The following is a 15,123-nucleotide window of genomic DNA, read 5'->3' on the forward strand; positions in this document are numbered from 1 at the left end:
TACAATGTCATGGTCAAATGCCTCATCTACCTCTTAAGAAATTCAAATTAATCGAATTAATTAAGTTTTATTTCCTGTAATCCTTATATCATGGTTCTTATCATGTTGACTTTGTTCAAATAATATACGATAATGGGAACGCAAAGGTGGGACGCACACTCCATGTATACAAACTGTTCCGCATGAACCGAAAAAACACAGGGAAATAAGTCTTCTCGTGTCACAATCTGGCTACCGAACTTTAACGACAACCAACGAGTACGCAAAGATCAGGTTTACTCTCACGAGACACATGGCCTTTTCTTACCGTCCCTTATGACTACTACCTCACCCTCCTTATAAAACCTCCCCCAAAAGCACTTGCACTCCATCATAATCATACGCATCATGGAATTTATTTCCAGACAGAGAGAGAAAGTTGCAGTATAATTGCAGTGGAGAGAGTAATCATTTTTGTACAAACATTGTGGAATTAGTTCTTAAATACTTACCAATTTTGGGTTGAGGTGCTGACGATTGTAAGTGCACTCCGAGGTTCAAATACTTACTCTTGAAGAGAGAGAGAGAGAATGAAGATCCAAAAACAAAGCTCGAGGCTAGTCACCCCATCCTACGAAACCAAATCCTATTCCTACCTCTCCACCTCCACCACCACCGTCCCGCTAAGCCCCTTTGATCGAGCTGCGGGCAACGCTCACATGGCCATAATCTATGCCTACAAAGCCCCGACCCCCCCAAACTCTGCCCTTGAAATTGGCCTACGCCTTGTCCTTGCCGATTATCGCGAGTGGGCTGGTCGACTCACAGATGATCGACGAGCCATTGTCCTCAACGACAAAGGCGTGCGCTTCGTCGAGGCCACTGCCTCTTGCACACTAGAAGAGGCCACTCCCTTTAAATCGACCCGCCAGCTCTGGGCCCTTCACCCAAGCATGAAAGGTATTGAGGAGTTAATGCAAGTCCAGCTCACTCGCTTCACTTGTGGCTCCCTCGTCATAGGGTACACGACCAATCACCTGGTAGCCGATGGCGAGGCCACCGGCAGGTTCCTTGCGGCCTGGGGGCAAGCCACGCGTGGCCTATCGGACTACCCGGTAGCAATACACGACCGGGTCATGCTCAAGCCACGCGATCCACTCTCCATCGAGTTCGACCACTCGGGCAATGAATACATGGGGAAGACTCTCGTGAAGGACGTTCCATGGGAGAAAATGGTTAGTGACGTTAGACTACACAAGGCCCACTTTTCACCTGACTTCTTGGCCAAGCTCAAGGCGCGAGTATCAGTGCGTTGTCTCCCAGGCCGCGGCTACAGCACCTTCGAGTGCCTGGTGGCGCACCTTTGGCGAAAGGTGACTCGCGCGCGGGGTGTGCCTGCGACGGAGACCAGCCAATTGCGCATCCCAGTTAACGTGCGTGGGCGCCTCGTCCCGCCTATTCCCCACGAGTACTTCGGCAACATGGTCCTCTGGGCCTTTCCACGAGTCACGGTTCGGGACCTTTTAGGCGAGCCCCTGAACCATGTGGCGGAGTGGGTGCGCGCTGCCATTGCTCAAGTGAACGATAGGTACGTGAGGTCCTTTGTGGACTTTGACACGTGCGTAGAGATAGAGGGGCTCTGGAATGAGTTGGTCCCCACGGCCGAGGTGGACTCCACTGTCTTTTGCCCAAATATGGAGGTGAATAGTTGGTTGAGGTTGCCATTTCAGGACGTGGATTTTGGGAGTGGAGGGCCTGATCTTTTCATGCCCTCTTGCTTTCCATTGGAGGGTGTAATGGTCATTGTGCCTTCGGCTCACGAGAAAGGTGGCATTGAGGTTTATCTCTCTCTCTTCGAGGCGAACAAGGCCGCATTTCAAAGGATTTGCCAATCCATAGACTAGAGGATTAATTTAGAGCCACTCCCTGATTCATAAATATATATTTTTATTTTTTTTTGTCTAAAGCAGTGTACTAAAATCGAACCTCCCGCCCTCGAATACAGGCCAAAATCTTATGCAAACTACAAATTTTATGCGACCGATACAAACGATGCTGGATTATACATTTTCCTTTTATAAAAAGGACCTTGACAATAAGATGCCCCTTGCCTTCCTTTCCTAACCCTCTACCACGCCTACCTAACATATTTCTTGTGAATATGAGTATGAGAATCGACCCGGGGAGGAGTTGAACTTGCAGTTTGCTTCTAACTTTTGCCTCATGATTTTCGGTTCAGTTTCCTCTCAAGGCCTTGGGCAATCTATCTCCATTAAGTGGTTTATAAAAAATGACAGACTAATTGATGGCCATTTTATTGGTAGTTAAATGCACCAATTGTACAATAGTCAACAGTTATTTTCTCTTACAATATTTAAGAGCTAATAGCCTGATGCCATTCTTCTGTCTTACAATATCGTCCTTTTCTAGATTCTGAAATAATGTGAAATGCATTTTCAAGATATGTGGCAAGTGCGATAGGAACAAAGTCTATACCTTTTTTTTTTTTTTTTTTATCATTTTGCAATACTTTAACTTTTCTACTCAATTTTTTTTGTTTTAAATCCGTCACACCAAGGTTTAAAAAAACCGAGCGGTGACATCGATTGGCCACTTCAAAAATCATGTTGGATCAGTGGATCGGCATTCTGGATCGGAGAATTAGAATGTTTCGGCTTCAAAATTTGTTTAAAAAATCACTAAAAATCCTTGAAAAGAGTGTTTTTGAGTTTCGAAAAAAGTTTGGGGATGTTATATTATGTACTTTTGTTATTTTATGAATGAGTTTTGAAATAAGTTTGGGGATCTTATATTATGTACTTTTGTTATTTTATAAAAATACGTAAATATGGAGATGTTGTTTTCATGTCTGGATGTCGGTATAGTAATTAATTATAGAGTTATATCGGGGTGCTCGCACTATAGAGCATTTTATAATTGTACTCAACAAATTTTGAAAACTTATATACCCTTGCTTTGTATAGGGAGTAATTTTCTTAGCATGAGTATTTTTGGTCATTAAGAGGGGTATGCATTACCCACATAGAACATTAAACATCACCAGTGTGCTCCATTGGAGCATTTAATCACCCACTTGGGTCTAATGGTGATTAAATAGGGTACGCAGAAGAATACATTTTGAATGAGAAACATTTACCATTTTTTTGAGGAATATTTATGAATTTGTTTTGGAAAAAGTTTATATAGAGCCAAGGCTCTAAACAATCAAATTAGAGCCTACCTAAAAAATTTTACTAGAAGAGGATGTTTTGATGTTAAAAAATCTTCAAATTGATCATCTTAACATCTAGATGCATGGACATGAGAAAAAATGAATTTCAAAATTTGAAAGTAGTGTATTTTGTAACGCATTTTTGTACCGTTGATTTTCAATATTTTCTAGTTTTCATAGATCAGTCAATCTACATTATTTTTAAAGCTCTAAAATTTATAAATAAAGATGAAATTTTATTTCAAAGCTATCATACGAATTTCCAGTATTGAAACCACATTTCTCGACAGTATTTGACGGTAGGCTCTAATTTCATTGTTTAGAGCCTAAGCTCTATACAAACCGCACCCATTTTTTTTTTGTTCAGCGGCACTTTTGGCACTTATTTTTGCTTAATCGGTCGACAAGTGATTAAATTGGGTGGTCTAAGGGTGATTAAATAGGGATAAATTTTGAGGTAAATAAATATACATGTGATTAAATAGGCTAGGTAGAAGATTAAATAAGGTGGATAGAAAAATAAATTTTGAGGTACATAATGAAACATAGTCAAATTGCTAAAAAAAAATTGTTTCGAGGTAAATAACAATAACTCATGCACACAAATTTATTTATTTGATTTTTATTTTTATTAAAATATGATTACAAATTCAGCTGTATTTTATTTATTAAATTATTTATATTTAAATTACATAATGTATTATTTATTGTTATAGTTGAACAGAAGATTTTTTTTAAAAAAAATTAGATGATATTACAAGACAGATTAAATTTATTTTTATCTGTGTAGTAAAATAATTACAAAATATAAAGTAATAATTCTAATTTTGTGTTAGGGTGTTCACACTATAGAGCATTTTATTTTATAATTGTATTCAACAAATTTTCGACACTTATATACCTTTGTTTGGTACATAGAGAATTTCTTTTAGTAAGGTTATTTTTATTATTAGGATGGTGTGACATCATCTACATGGAGTGTAATATCACCCATGTTAGGTAATATTTCGAGATTCAAATTATTAGCTTGAATGATCTCATATTCTGGTGTCAACTTCATTAGAAACTACATCACCTTCCTGTTATCATTTATCTCCTTTAAGCTTTTAAGGAAACAAGCACTAGTGATAACATTCAAACTTACAGATTCATATTCGGGATAGTCTTTTTTCATCAAGTTTTATGGCTAATACATCTCCTTTTCCAGAAGCCATGTGCAAATGGTGCTAGCACCCACAGTTTCAATTAAAATTATTAGTCCAATATCAAAACACATATTGATAATTACCGGCCGATATTCTTTTTTTTTTTTGGATCGGCTAAGTAAGCTTAATTCAAAAGAGTCTCTCTTTAATTTCTCTCTCTCTATAAAAAGGCTAAACTTTTCATGGGTATTTTCAATACCCTCAATATAAAGCAACTGAATGAACAAGAGGTTCAATAGTAGAGAGATTTGCAACTTGAAGCAATTTGCAACAATGCATAAACAAGTGGTTCAAAGTTTGAAGCAAGAGATCGTTTGTGACAGTCAATAATAGAGAGATTTGCTAGAGAGAGGGGTGAGATTTACTAGGGCTGAGTGAGTGAGAAAAAAAAAAAAATGGTAAAGCAAAACTAGGATAATAGAGAGAGGAAATTTATGGGACCTGATGTTGATGTCAGCAGCAGATTCTCAGGAAGAGATGGGATCACCCACCTTATCGACGAGAGATCTGGTCAATTCAGAATATATTCGGTTGTCCGTCATTGAACCAGTTTTAATAAAATAAAAAAATAGAAATAATATTTTCATTTATTCAACAAGTTAAAGTAGCGATATTCAAATATTAATTTTGATTAATTTTCATCCAAAATCTATTTTTGCTAAGACCAAATGTCCAAAACACCTTTTCGTAGTCCGACTAGTCAGCCGAGTCCCACTTTTGATAACTATATTCTAAACCATTGTTTAAAGATATATAAATGACCTGGATCACTAATTTTAAAAATAGGTCTACATTGGTGGATAGGCGATCTCGTCTGAGATTATTAGACAAAAATGAAATGAAATTTGAGAAAAACAAAAACTTTTAAAATAATAAGAAATAGAAGGAGTGGCCAAAACGGCCGGTCCCTTTTTACAACAGGTCAGCTCCTAAGGGGAATTTGTTAGTTCTTGATAAATGGTGGGAATCAGACCTGGGCCTACTGATTCTTAATCTAAGTCGGGTGATCCTGATTCAGATCAAGGGTTTTCAAAACCGCGCTCTAGACAATATCAAATGTCTTCTCTGGTTAGATCCGATCCGTCGCGGGAAAAGCCAAAGGGGCAGGGTTTGATGCAACTATTTGGATCCATTTTCAAACCCGCTCCCACCAACACAACTAGACGGTGGGTTGGTGGCAAAACTTTTACACATGCAAAGAATATAAAAAATGCTCCAACTTTTATCGGCTTTCATTTATGTCGATTGGTTTTACCTCTTGTCGTTGTTGAAATTTGAAAACGAGATCATAACGATAAGGACATTGTGCTTGCCTGGATTGGCAGTTGCCTCGGCTTTCATTCATGTCGATGGGTTTTACCCCTTTGTCGTTGTTGAAATTTGAAACCGATATCATAACGATAAGGACCTTGTGCTTTGCCTGGATTGCCGACGGTGTTGACCATTGCTACTATGTGAACAGTGACTAAACAAAAACAAAAAACAGAAAGGCACATCATCTAAACCTTGCAAACCACCTTCCCCACATAAACAAAAATGCATACGAAACTAAGTCTTCTCGCAGCGGAATCATCGCCACCAAACCTAAAGGAAAAAGTCAAAAGAAAATTTAAAGAGAAGACGGGTTTGCCAACAAAGACGTGGCCTTAGCCCACCACCCATGAGGACTGTCCATTTCTGCTATAAAGCCTCCCCTAAAAGCACTTGGATTCCACTATATTTGTCCATCAAAGGGACAGAGACCGCACCTACCGTGAGGGCTATGTTCAGACTGGAGAGAGAGAGGGGAACAACACCCACCTTGAAGCTTATACCCAGCCTTTAGAGAGAGAGAGGGAGAGAGAAAGAGATAAGACGGAGCGACCAGAGTGTGTGAAGAGATCCCAGTAGAGGTGGAGAGAGAGAGAGAGAGAGAGAGATGAAGATTGAAAAGCAGAGCTCGAGGTTGGTAACCCCTTCCTATGAAGCCAAACCCGTTACACCTTCAACCTCCACCACCATACCCTTAAGCCCCTTTGACCGAGCGGCTGGCAACGCCCATATCTCTGTAATCTATGCCTACAAAGCTCCAACACCCCCTAACTCCGCCATTGAGCGTGGCCTTCGCCTGGCGCTCTCTGACTATCGAGAGTGGGCTGGCCGTCTTAGCGACGATGAACGATCCATTGTCCTCAATGACAAAGGGGTGCGCTTCATGGAGGCCACGGCCTCATGCACATTAGACGAGGCCAGTCCCTTCAAATCAACCCCTCAACTTTGGGACCTTCACCCAAACATCAAAGGCATCGAGGAGTTAATGCAAGTCCAGCTCACCCGCTTTACCTGTGGCTCCCTCGTAGTTGGCTACACGGCCAATCACTTGATAGCCGATGGAGAGGCCACAGGCAATTTCCTCCTGGCCTGGGGCCAAGCCACGCGTGGCCTCATGATGCACCCCGTTCCAACCCACGACCGAGCCATGGTCAAGCCACGCGATCAACTTGCAGTCGAGTTCGACCACTTAGGCAACGAATACATGGAGAAGAGGCTCGTAAAGGAGGTTCCATGGGAGAAAATGGCGAGCCAGATTAGATTGGAAAAGTTCCACTTTTCTTCGGACTTCTTAGCCAGGCTCAAGGCCAGAGCGTCGGTGCGTTGTCCAAGCGGTCGCGGATATAGCACGTTCGAAAGCCTCATCTCGCATGTTTGGCGTAAGGTGACACGCGCGCGAGGCGTGGGAGAAGAGGAGACAAGCCAGGTGCGCATCTCCGTCAACGTGCGCGCCCGCCTCGTGCCTCCTGTTGCCCAGGGCTACTTTGGCAACATGGTTTTGTGGGCCTTTCCTCGAGCCACGGTGCGAGAGCTACTGAGCCAGCCACTCGAGCACGTGGCGGAGGTGGTGGCCGCGGCGATTGCCCGAGTGAATGATAGTTACGTGAGGTCCTTTGTGGACTTTGACACGCGCGTAGAGAGAGAGGGGTGTTGGAGTGAGTTGGTCTCCACGGCCGAGGTGGAGTCGACGGTGTACTGCCCTAATTTGGAGGCCAATAGTTGGCTTAGGCTCCCCCTTAGTGAAATGGATTTTGGGAGTGGGGGACCCCATGTGTTTATGCCCTCTTTCTTTCCTTTGGAAGGGGTGGTTGTCATTGTTCCGGCGATGCATGGGAAGGGGGGTATAGATCTCTATCTCTCTCTATTCGACTCTAACATGGCCGTGTTTCAGGACATCTGCCACACCATAGACTAAATCACTCTCTCTAGAGTAGAGTAGGGTGTGGCATAAACCACATCTCTCTCTGTCGGAGATCAAAATTATTAGATTACGGCCTCTCCATGGTTACCTCATATGCGACTAAACTCTCTCTATCTGTCTTGCCTGAAGACGTAGCCCATCTTGGATGAACCACATATATGTGCGTATCCATCTCTACTTTAATTTGTGTTGTGTTTTGAAGATTTCTCATATTGCATGTTTTATTGTTTTTATATTTTTTTCCCATTATATTGCACTTGTTATTGCATCTTGAGCATGTTATTTGAGTGTTGAAATTATTGTGGTGTAGTGCTTACTACATCTAGTGGGATTTGAGGTATCCCGATTTACTCAAAAAGGAGTGATTGGGTTATCCCGATTTTACACCATAGATCCTTACCTCCTCAAGATTCTTAATTTCCCTAACTGAATTATTTCTTTTGATGCCAGATTGAGATATTACAATAAATAATAATAAATAATAATAAATGATTATGAACTTTTATAATTTTATTTTGAGCAAAACTGGCTTTTAAAATTTGGTCGCATGGCATTCCATTAAAGGATCACCCTTATGAAGGTGGCACAGAAATGGACAATATGTGCTACTTTGTTGGCCCCACACAAACTACTACAACACCGCCATTTGGGCATGATGTGGACAGTAGTAGTGGATAAGTGTATCTTACCAATTAGGGATTTTATGGAGCATGTGTGAGTGTAAAAAATCTATTTTCTAAATATTAATTACATTTTAGAAATTACCAACCGCTTGCTTTCTCAAGGTCAAATGTACTTTGAGTGTTTGTTGATTTCCTATTAGCTTATTGATCACATATTCTAACACACTATGCTATCATGTGTACTTGTGAAGCGACTATTCGTTTAGTGAGAGAAAATGTGACGTTTTGAAAAACTTTTAAAGATAGAAAGAGGGGTGGGATACCCCACTCATTAGGGTTTCCAAGGATAGAATGAGAATAAGAGAAATTTATAGGTAATTATAGAATCTCACCCATCTTACATATCAAAGCTTTTCTCAACCTTTGAATAACTAATTTGATGACTATGTTCAATATAGGTTAAAATTCATACTTGAACCATCTATATAAGATTATTAACCCGAACTTCTCTCATATGAGTATAACACAATATAGAGTTATAGAGGCCCTCCAAGGTGGAACCCATCACCCTAGCTTATCCATTTGTTCATCTTGCTCCATCAGAGTGAATAGTGTTAAAAAAGAAGGCAATTGCAGGCAACCCCATGAAGTCTCATTCCCCCTCCTTCGTTGCATTTCCTCTCCGTCATTCAAGCATTAACACTTTGTTGCAAATCCATTATGACAGCTAAGTTATACAACAAAGTTATAGTTCTTTATTTGCTTCATTACTTGAGTTTTCTAAAAAACATACGAAGCTAGGATTATGGAGTTGCATGCTCAGCATTGTGAGATAGTTTTTTTGGCACATTATCTTAAGGCCTGTTTGCGTTTGGGTACATGGATTTTAAGACATGGATTTCTAATATTTTGGATATTGCCAAAGTCTTCCGTATGAATTGCGTAATGACTAGGATACTTAAAATCAAGAAAATCAAAATCATGGAAATAAGACTTACTTTTCCATGATTTTATTTCCACACCAAAAGCTGTTTTTTTCAATTTTCAAGACCCATAGATTTCACTCATTTCCTCCCTCAACCCGAAAAATAGGGAACATTTGGTAGGTATGAAAATTTTAGAGAGAGAAAGTACCTAAATTTTTTTAAAGAGAAAAACTATCTTAAAATTTTTAGATAGAGAAACTATATCAAATTTTAACTTTTAGAAAGAGAAAGTATCTTAAAATTTTAGAGAGAGAGATCATCAAATTTTTTTAGAGAGATAAACTATTTCAAAATTTTAGAAAGAGAAACTATACCAAATTTTATGTTTTGGAGATCAACTATCATATTTTAGAGAGAGAGACTATCACAAATTTTTAGAGAGAGAAACTATTTCAAAATTTTAGATAGATAAACAATCTTAAATTTTTCTTTTTACAGAGAAAAACTATATCAAATTCTAAAGAGTACCTAAAAAGTTTGAGATGAAAACTATCTCAAATTTTTTAAAGAGAGACACTATATCAAATCTTAAGTTTAAGAGAGAGAAAGTTTTCTTAAACGTTTAGAGAGAAATTATTATAAATTTAAGGAAAAACAGCCAAAAGAAAAGTTAGAGAGAGAAATATCTCAAGTTTTTTAGAGAGAGAAGCTATCTTAAAGTTTGAGTTTTAGAGAGAAACTATATCGAATTTTGAGTTTTAGAGAGAGCATATATATTAACATTTTAGAGATAGAAATTATATCAAATTTTAGAGAGAGAAACTAAAAAAAAATAGAGATAGAAACTATTTCAAAATTTTTGGAGAGAGAAACTATCGAAAAATTTATATTTTAGAGGGAGAAAGTATCTTAAAATTTAAAGAGATAAACTATTCTAATTTTAGAGAGAGAAAATATATGAAATTTTTAAAGAGAGAAACTATGTCAAAAAAAAATTAGAGAGAGAAACTCTCAAAATTTAAGTTTTGAAAAGAGAAAGTATCACAAATTTTAAACTTTGTGTCAGTAGGAATGAAAAACTTACTCTTTTCCTTTGTTTTTTATTTCCTCTCTCTCTCCATTACTACCTTCCAACTCTCTCTCCATTACTGCTTTCCAAGACGTCCACACCCCAGCTTGTATCCTCTATGACTCAGCCCAACGTCACCATGGCCACCACACAGTGTTTGCCACCTCATGGCTTCTTCTCTCTATTGGACTTAATTGACATCTGTTATTTTATTTTGTTGTAGTGATGAATACCATGATCCTTGTTATCATAAAGAGCAATAAAATAATTAGGAATCTTACATTTGATGCCATGGGATTTCTATTTGAATGATTGAGAAAACTTCCCTTGGAAATAATCTGCGCCCCTTTATTTTATTAGACAACATTAATGGACACTGGATATTTTATATGTGTGGAATAACCTGCTCCCCTATATTTTATTGGAAAATCCATTAGGACTTTATTTTATTGGGAAATCCATTAGGAAATTATATGGACATTATAGAGGGGCGGTCTCAGAAAAGATTCATTTCATGACCACCGCATAATGGTCAGCAAGCCTGCGTTAAAAACACGACCTTTTAAAAAAAAAACACGACATTTTTATTTTGAAGGGTGCAGCTTGCATACGGATGCATTCATAGCTGTAGAGGTAAGGTGTGCCTTCAAATTTTATCATGATATATAATTTTTATATAAAATGTTCTTAGTATTATCTCAAAATCTATTTTTATATTTAATTATAAAATTTTAAATTTTAAAAATGGTTAAAATCCAATAGATCGACAAACATATGAAAATCTTGAAAATGTATGGTGTAGATAATATATTGTAAAATGCACTATTTCTAAGACTTAAAATCTTTATATTTTTCATGGTCAAACATCTCGATGTCGAGATGATCAATCAAAGGGTTTTCAACATTAAAACTTCTTTTCCAATGGATTTTTGAGGTGCATCCATAGCTCTATATTATAAGATTGCAACCTTATATAAACTTTTCCTTTTTTGAAAGATTTTAAATTTGCTATTTTTTTTAAAAGATTGGCAAAAGTATGTGATTTTTTCACAAAACGCATCTTATTGATCGTTATGAAAAAAACGGTAAAAAAACTTGGCCTTTTTTACCTGTATACTTTTTTAAAAAAAATGAAAAAAAATTTCCCCTTTTATCTTATCTTCTATTTTCATACTTTCTAAAAAACGTATTATTTGTAAAAAAAAAATTATTCCCTAAAATTTAAAATTTATTCCCAAGTACATCATTAGGGTTCATTGTCTTAGCATTTATGCTCAAATCATACTCTTCAAAGCCACAATTGCATATTGAAGGTATATTTTTTATTTTAGCTTAAACATATAGATACATATTTGCCTAGTTATTGTGGGAAATCATCTTGTAAAGGTCAAATTTTGTGAATTATAAGTCTGATTTGAATTGGGATGAAAGATGCTTGAAACCATCCAGATTATCACAAATTACTAAAAAAAATTCTCAAATCCATAAAATAAAAGCTTAGAAAAAAGACTTAGATTAATTGTTATTAAGGAATTTGAAAGATGGCAATCTCACGACAATTTCACCTCACCAATTAGAATGAAAAATCAAGAAGGCCTTTGAGTAAAAATCTCCAAATTTTGGCTTGACAAAGTTCCACCAAAAAATCCATCCAAATTAGGGCTCAAAGACCCATATCATCACAATTAATACAAAATCTTAAGCCCCTAAAACAAAAGCTTAAAACAAAAATAGAGTAGGGCTCAATCCCCGAACTTAATTCATGATTGGAAAACTTGAAGTAGGGTTTCATGCCCACTATCATCTTCATCTTCTCTTAGATTTTGTGCCCATCTTGTTCCTCTGTGCCTATGCCTTCTCTCTCTCACTTTGAGTTTTTTTTTTGGATAATTTTGTGCCTTTTTCATCTTCTCTGAGATTTTATGCCCATCTTGTTCCTTTGTGCCTATGCTTTCTCTCTCACTTTGAGTTTCTTTTTTGGATAATTTTATGTTTGCTTCTTTCACTCACTCTACGTTTCTTATTATTCTCTGCGTTGACTACCCGTCTTCTTGTTCTCTGCATTTCTTCTTGTTCTACTGTGTTTACTGCTCGTCTTTAATTGCTAAGTGTATCTTCTCATCGCTTAACCATGGTGATAAAGGAGGGTCACCATAGGAAGAAAGAAACGAATCTAGCCCACTAAATTTTATTTATCTCACAATGCCCCTCATTTTTTTTTGGTATGTAGTAAGTAGGTGTGATGTTTGTTCAAACATTTTTTGAGAAAATTCATATGGTATATTTATCATCAATTTATTATTTTATATTTTTATTTCTAATTAGGTTTATTTTAATTGTGTATAATGCAAATTAAACACATATTTACTTTCAATGATTTCATTAAATAGCCTACTATGTTATTTTATGTACACATTAACTAGTTAATGTACACATTTTTTCTTGCCTGGCCCTACATGACCGCTTACTCATTGCATTTCTTTTGAAACAACGTGGTATGGATCTAGATTCCGTATGCCCTTTCAGTAGGAACCACAATGATAGCATTTGTCATCTCCTATTTCACTATCAATTCTCATAGGGTGTATGGAGATCAATTGCATGAAGGTGCGGTAAGTGATTCACCCCTAGTATTTTTATTCTTCTTAATATTTGGACTTTTAGTTTCTTCAACTTGAGGGGTGAGGAAACTGAGAATCCGCTATAATGTTTTGAAAAGAGAGTTTTTCAATAAAAGATGAGGAGATTTGGAAAAAATGATTCAAAATAAATTGAAAATAAATGAGGAAAAGGAAACAAAAGCTAACCATAGGCCGGGTGCTCAGACTTGGCACACAAAAGCGATGACTGATTGCGAATCGTGCTTGGTGCACCGAATTTTACCAGTCCTTCAGATTCCGTCGCATAGAATTAGGTTGCTAGGATTATGGCTCGGGCATAGGTCTCAGGGTTCAGGGGGTCGAGTCTCGAATGTGGCAAAGTTTCGGCTAGGGTTCGAATCTCAAATTCTTCCAATTCGATGCCTAAGGACCGTATTTATATATAAAAAAAAGTCCTTAAATAGTGTCACAAAGTTTCAAGTCAATCTAGGATGTTGATTCCCAGCGCCACTTGTTGCAACGTAGCATTATTTCGACATCAAACATTTTGAAGTCATGTCTACAATGTCGTCGTTGTTGGTGAATCACTTAGGCGTGTTCAATATATCTTCTTTCATTAATGAAAACACTGTTATGGTGGTCATGTGTCAGTTGGGTTCATTGATTGATTGTGTTACTGTCACTGATGCCCACTTTACCACTGATAACGCCACACCCTCTTGAGCGCTGCTACCACTAACGTGGGCATTGCAGCGGTCATGTTGTCATTCTTTTTTGCCTTCAGAGTTGTCAGCATTGACGCTGACATTGGCACTACCAACGCACACCGTAATGATTTCATTTCCAATAATTAATCTTTTCCATTTAACGAAAACATTGTTCCTGAAGTGTATGGAGATGACTTCCTACAGCGTCGCTAACCCGGTGTCGGTGTTGGCACCACCAATGCCAGGTTTTAATCGTACAAATTCAATTATTTGTTATGCACATTCACTATTGAATACATGTGGTTTGACTAGGGTTTTGTTGGCACTTCCAATGCTGGCATTCCCATCACTTACATTGTGTTCTCATGATGCTTCGGGCCTTTTTCCTGGCGGGCCTTTAGGCGAGTGGTTCACGCTAACGATTTCAATATACTGTTGCTAACCATTTCAATACACTGTTGCCACATCTATCTCGGGCGTTGGGGCTCCAAAGCCATTCTTTCCTTCAGCGTTGCTGACCACAGAGAGGTGATTTATTTTATTTTATTTTTGATTAGCCTATGTAAGGAATCTAACAAAAAAATAAATTTTTTTTTTGGCTTTAGGTATAAAATCAAGTTCTTTATTGGGAAAATTTCGTATAGAGCTCTAATTTTTCATATTATTTCATGGTAGATCCCCTTTCCGATTTTTTTTCAAGCGGTAAAAGGAAATCCGTAAAGATTTCACCATAAAAATTAGTTCCAATAAATCTTTTTATACCAATTTATCCCAAAAACGTTTTTAACCTTTTTTTTTTTCCTTTCCACCCAATAAAAAAGTTTTTGGGTTAAAATGGTATAAAAAGATTTGTTGGGGCTAATTTTTATGATCAAAAGTCAATAGAAAAGAGAGATAAGAAATGAGGAGGTATTGTGAAATCTTTAAGGGTTTTGTTTTGCCGCTTCAAAAAAAAATGGAATGAGAGTCTACCATGAAATAAAAACTGAATTAAAGTTCTATACGAAATTTTTCCTTCTTTATTTTGGGTTAAATACATGAAAAACAATTTCCCCTAAGGAAGACTTCAGCTTTTGAATCCAACTTTAGAAATATGCAACTTTCCTAGAAAATTATTCCTATTAATTTTTTTGACTAATTTAATTACGGACGTAAAAAAAATACAAAATGTGCCAATTTTAGGCGAAAATTATGGGGAAGGTCTTTTGCATAATTTTAACCCAAAATTAACTCATTTCATATTTATTATTATTTTTATGATGGGACATAATTCACTCTAATCCTTTTTCAAGGATCTTCTTCTAGCCCAGAGGAAACAAAAGAAGAAATATTTTATTAAAAGTGTAAACACCCGATCTCCAGTTGAGAGAATCCCAGGAAACTAAGGTCCCAAAACCATAAAGACTTACATGTATCCCAGAACCATAGGCCTTAGGATCACGAGATACCTCAACCCATACACAATTTCGGCGTATAGAACAAGACAAATTGGCAATCTGAAACCCGAACTTTACTACTATTTAAAATTCAATTTTTTTTATCCAAATTTA

At 37.3% G+C, this 15,123-nt stretch overlaps 2 protein-coding genes across 2 annotated transcripts; both read left to right on the forward strand.

Annotated features, from left to right (window-relative positions):
* The first annotated feature begins 372 nt into the window (after positions 1-372).
* On the forward strand, positions 373-2,078 carry LOC18429415 (agmatine coumaroyltransferase-1). The gene has a single exon (XM_006838701.4). The coding sequence runs from the start codon at positions 570-572 to the stop codon at positions 1,881-1,883; it is 1,314 nt and encodes a 437-aa protein (XP_006838764.3). The 5' UTR covers positions 373-569; the 3' UTR covers positions 1,884-2,078.
* Positions 2,079-5,373: 3,295 nt separating this feature from the next.
* Positions 5,374-7,916, forward strand: LOC18429416 (agmatine coumaroyltransferase-2). Its single transcript, XM_006838702.4, has one exon. It carries the CDS (start codon positions 6,335-6,337, stop codon positions 7,640-7,642), a length of 1,308 nt encoding a protein of 435 aa, XP_006838765.1. The 5' UTR covers positions 5,374-6,334; the 3' UTR covers positions 7,643-7,916.
* The last annotated feature ends 7,207 nt before the right edge of the window (positions 7,917-15,123 follow it).

This window comes from Amborella trichopoda, chromosome 3 (assembly GCF_054954075.1).
Source record: "Amborella trichopoda isolate Santa Cruz 75 chromosome 3, AtrichopodaSantaCruz75HAP2 v2.0, whole genome shotgun sequence".
NCBI lineage: Eukaryota > Viridiplantae > Streptophyta > Magnoliopsida > Amborellales > Amborellaceae > Amborella > Amborella trichopoda.